This window comes from Eurytemora carolleeae, unplaced genomic scaffold (genome assembly GCF_000591075.1).
Source record: "Eurytemora carolleeae unplaced genomic scaffold, Eaff_2.0 scaffold2303, whole genome shotgun sequence".
Taxonomy (NCBI): Eukaryota; Metazoa; Arthropoda; class Copepoda; order Calanoida; family Temoridae; genus Eurytemora; species Eurytemora carolleeae.
The window spans coordinates 1-5,540 of NW_019398191.1; the positions used below are offsets into that span (position 1 = coordinate 1).

Genomic DNA, 5,540 nt, shown 5'->3' on the forward strand with positions numbered 1-5,540 from the left:
CCCCCCCGAGGAAGGGGATTTTTTTAGAAATAAAAACTCCTGCAACCTCTTACCTCGGTGTTTGTCATCTGGTCCCTGAGATAGTCCAGATCAAACCCAATCTGCTTGAGATTCTGTTCAGCAGACTCAAGGTTCTTAGACAACAGGGCCTCCGCATCTTCTGTAACAGTTTCAATATTAGAGGACAAACGGAAATCGGAAATCATTTCAAGTCAGGGATTTGTATTTTTTAGTTATTCCCCTACACACCACCCCTTCGTTGAGGCAATCAATCAATCAACCAATCAATCAATCAGAGTTAAGAAACGGTACCCAAAGATCGAAGATTCTAGTGTTATGAAGAAGTAAACTACAATTTTTTTATACCAAAAACGTCTTCTCTCTTTCTCTTAAAATTATTAATTTTTCATATTACGCAATCTTTTTAAAAATCTGTAAATCCTGATTTTGAGCGCAAATTCCACGTTCAAAACCCCTACTTTGGGGGTGGTTACGTTTTCAGAATTAGTTTTTTTTTAATTATTAAATAACGACGACATAAAATGTAAAAACTTCTACAATAAAATACAAGTCATGTATCGGAACAGGTTAAAAAAAAAAATTAATCTTACCATCGAAAATAAGTAATCTTGTTCAGTTATTAGTTTCTATTTTGTCATTATTCTGGTTTCTCATTATTCACAAAGATTTTTTGCAGATTTTCTAGAATTATTATTGAAAAGACGACATTTGAAAAATTTGAAGAAATCTGCGAATAAATTCAAAGAAAATAAGAAATTCAATATAATGATGAAAACGAAATAGTCGATTTTAGCATTGATTTATTGACAAATTTCTTTTGAGAAATACGTTCCTAACCATCTAATTAGATTACTGTATAATTTTTACTATATTTTTCGTTGTCGTTATTTAATAATTTAAAAAAACTAATTCTGATAACGTATCCACCCCAAAGTAGGAGTTTTGAACGTGGAATTTGCTCTCAATCTCAGGATTTACAGATCTTTAGAAAGATAAATTGTCTCAAACGAATCCGAAAGAAGTTTTCTACAACACTGCATACCCAGTTCAATTACCTTACATAGCCGGTCACTCCCTATAATACTAGAATAAGAAAACTTTCCAGAACAGCAGGATTACCAAACAACGTCAGAGAAGCTTAAAAGTTTGAATATGAATAATTACCTAGGGTATACTCCAGCATAACATTAGCTCCCAGCCATAGGCAAACCTTGTCGGTTGGTGGAATCTTGGCTTTAGCGTACACCTAAACAATTTTTGAAGGGATTGTCGCCGACATTCTTTATATACATAGTATAGTTCAGCTGCACAATTGATAAAATCAAAATACGCAGTACAATTGATAATAGAAAACGATAAACTTCCGACAAGAAACGTGAAACGATAAAAAAAACCTGGTTTTTAAACTAAAATTAAAACTTAGTGGAAAGTGGTATTTCAATAAAAACATTAAATTTAATTACTGTGCTTGCTTACGCATAATTTTATAATTATTCTACAATTTCTTATAGAGGGATGGACGCTAGTCGTGAATAGCGGAGGGGAGGGGGGTGAAGGGGATTCGTATTTGACGTAACCTCAATTTTAAACTTTTAAAGCCTTTAGCCCTGTTTCGAATTTACAATGAGCAAGAGATTTGTGTTTCTAGAACGGATGTAAATTCACTTAAATCTTATCATTGAGACAATAAAGAAAATGCGGAAGTAACTTATAAATTCAAATAGCACCGCTGTGAATCGAGTAATAACGGAGGGCCACTTGAAATACGTCTACAGTCCCTTTAATGAGTGAATCTAACCTGTTCTGAGAGAAGGAACTGCGTGTCCAGGGTTTCACCTTCCTCCTTCTTCTCTCTCAATTTCTTTATCATGACAAGGGAACTCTTTATGTCAGGAACCTGGGTCCGCAACTTCTTACGTCTGATACAAATAAAACTGTTTAAAGGGACTTTTAGCGTAATTTTAAGTGGCCATCCATTTGTTAAGTGGCATGTCAGATTTACAATGATACCCTTTAAACCTTTATCTAATCAAGGATTTCGTTGATATTTTTGTTTATATGGCGGGAAGTTAGGTGTCAAGAAACCCCTCGAGTGTACACTGAAAAATCAAGTCTTCTCTTTCGGTACTCAATCATCAGCTTTACAAATAAGGGTATCTACCTCATCGTTGTCCGGACAAAGGTTTAAAGAGTACCGTTGTGAATCGGACATGCATCTCTGTAAATGGAAGGTCACTTAAAATTACGCTTACAGTCCCTTTCATGGATTTTTTGCTTTCAAAACTTAAAATTTATGTGAAGACTGTTGAGAGATTGGTCTTTGGACGATTTAGAGTCGGCATAATCAGATACAAATAAGAAAAAAAATATTTTTGAAAACGTATTTTAGACATATCTTTGAGCTGTCTAGAACCTCGTCAAAATGCAAAAAATCTTTCCTAAATTTTGTTTATTTGTTAAATTGTGGAAAATAAAGTATTTGTGGAGGAAAAAAAGACTTTAGGAATATTCTAAGGAAGTATCAAATATAAAATAGAATGAAAAACTTGACTTAAAATGTCTAATTTTAAATTTTTTAAAGTGATTGCTTCAGTAATATAAATAATCTTGTAAAAACATATTTTGGGTGTCGCACTAAAAAACTTAATTTAAACATTAACAATTTTCAATTAATTAAAATGTATCATCAATACTGTTAAAAGATTTGATGGGATTCGATAATTATGTCAAGAATTTCTAAGGAAAACAAATACTGAATTTTCTTTCTCAATGGCAACGTTAGAAACACTTAAAGTCTGACATCATTCCAATTGAATACAATGCAATACTTTAAAATTTCTAAAATTTACAATATAATAACAATTGATTTGAATTTTTCTGAGAGTAATTGATACACTTCAGGTTGCCCGAGTATCGCACTTTTATTCCCTATGTCCTTTTATAGGTCGTTTTACCTTTGGTCGCGTATTTGACCCTATGTTACCAAGGCAACCCTATGTCGTTTGACCCTTTGGCATTTTACTCTAGATCGTTTAACCCAATGTGGTTTGACCCAAGATTGTTTTACCCTTTGTCGTTTGACCCTGGATCATTTGACCCTAGGTCGTTTTACTCCTGAGTCAATCAACCCTATTTCGGTGAATCAATTAAGCTCCCACCTGACAGAAAGCGAATTCTCCATGAATTTATATTTTTGATGCATTTCATCCAAAGCCTTGATCTTGGATTCAGCACTTTCCTCGCCCTTAAACACAACATGTACAGAGTGTCCCAATTAAAAAGACAGTTGAGAGAAAGCATAAAAGTCCTCCTTTATTATATAACTCCTGGGGAAAAATTATAAAAGGGGGGGATAATTTTTTAGGAAAATATACACCCCAGAAATGTGATATTCATTTGTTAATTCAATTAAACGAGTCGGCTAGATTGGACAGTAACAGTAGTTTCCTAGATTTTGACAAAAATCGAATACTAGGATGGATCCTAGAAACTAGAAGTTCATACTTTCATAAAAGCTTCGACATCTACGATGAATTGTGACTCGGGAATCCCAGAGAAGCTTGTTTTACCCTCCGGAGGACAGATTTCGCCATCATCAGTCATTTTAAACCTTTAAAGTCTAAAATTCACCAATATGAAGTGTTATACAGCTGGTTATTTATGGGAACTGATCTTTACAAGCCTTCATTTCACTTGCAGGATATAAATATATACTTAGCACCAAGAATGGCTTAGATCTCAACGATTAATACAGGTTAAAATTAGAAATAATAGGGAGCACTGCCTTATTTGGCATGCAATACATGGAATTACGCACAATGCCGAGATTAATATCTTAAATTCTAAAGTTTTCATTTCAAGAGTCTACACAGTTTCTGGCTGTATTGTTTTTGTGATAAAATATGTAGGTTCTACGCAGTTAAATAATCGAAGTAAAATAAATAATTTATAAGATACAGACACGTACACAGAGGCGTATTCAGGGGGAGGGGGCTACGGGGGAAAAGCCCCCCTTGACCAGTGAAATCTATTGATTTCCGGGGGGTTTTCAGGCCCCAACGGGTGCTGAGCCCCCTGGAAAGAGAAACAAAATTTAAGCCCCCCCTGGACAAATTCCTGAACACGTCCCTGACTGTACAGTGTACAACTGTATACAGAGTGTACAGAAAGTAGGGACATATTTCAGGTTCAGTTCAATCATTTGCACTTAAATCATGTTCATTTTTACCAATTAGGTTAAATTACTAAAAATAAGGGGCTCGAAGCTCATGGGGGAAATAGGGTCCAAGGGAACACCCGGGGGGAGGGGCGGATCCACCTCTATGAAAAGGGTGGGGGTCAAACTCCCAATAAAACTGAGATGGGGTGAGTACCAATTGCGAAACTTGTGAGCGAGGAAGGAGGGGTGCAGGAGGTGCAGGGGCCCCCTTGTATTTTTTTTAGGCATTACCATTGAAAGTGAGTATTTTAAGCGCTCAAAAAAACAAATTACTCTTGAAATACGGTTGTAGGCGATTATATATTGATATAATAAAGACGACTTTTGATTTCAATTTTTTTATATCAAGCTTAGATACACAATATAAAAACATGTGAAAAAAGATAAGGTGTCAATTAAAAAGGCCTCTCTTTAATTACTTGTAAATTTGTAATTCGAAAAAATCTAAAATAAAAATGTCGTCTTCACATTATTGATATAATCGGCTACCACCGCATGAATTAAAATATTGGCACCATATAGTCCATAGGCTATTGATGTATATAGCAAGTAAATTTTATTAAAAAAAAACTTTTTTATGAAAACTATCATTCAAGCGTGCGCAATTTTGTGAAACTTTTCTGAAATAATTTTACAGAAGCAAAATTGTATTCTACTAGGAACTTTAAGGCATAATTTAAAAACCTTTTCTACAATAAATGGCTCCCTCAGATTAGGTTCAAACAAAATTTAAAAATTCACTAGGTAAGTAAAAATCAAACTGGAAAAGCATTTTGATATGGGTATCTGCAATAAATTCTGTGTGTAAATCGGAATTTAAAGCAATTTGCAGAGTTAGAAATTAAAAATGAGCAAGCTATGGCTAATCTAATCTTCTTACGTACGAAAAAATGTGAGTTTTTTGCTTTGCATTTTTAAATTTTTTTATATTCTGTAAATTGATTTGAATTCGGGAAATCAACCAGTTTCAAAAATATACCATGTATCTGTTCAAAATATTCATTTTTATATGTATTAGTGTGCTTTTACATTTTTTATCCTTCAAATTTTCTAAACATTTCATTTTTAAAACATACCAATTAGAATTCAAAGAAGAATTCAATTTTGCTTCTGAAAAATGTCACAAAATTTCTATCATTTTGGTGTCGCTGTAATATTACTAAAAACTATAATGTGTTTCAATGCTCAAATGAACATTAAACCTAATTTTAAAATAGGAAAGAATTGTATTCAATTACTTAGAGCGTTGGATAAAACTTACAATCTTTAAATAACAAGAATTCTCCATGAATTTATATTT

General features: G+C 33.4%; 1 protein-coding gene across 1 annotated transcript; it reads right to left on the reverse strand.

Moving 5' to 3' along the window:
- Positions 1–53: 53 nt before the first annotated feature.
- LOC111716979 (prefoldin subunit 3) lies at positions 54–3,667 on the reverse strand (the record flags this gene model as incomplete). The annotated part of the gene is given in 5 exon segments (XM_023492492.1): positions 54–160; positions 1,186–1,267; positions 1,820–1,940; positions 3,180–3,265; positions 3,526–3,667. Coding segments are annotated over 5 exon segments (495 nt in total), but the record flags the coding sequence as incomplete, so codon positions are not given.
- Between the last annotated feature and the right edge of the window lie 1,873 nt (positions 3,668–5,540).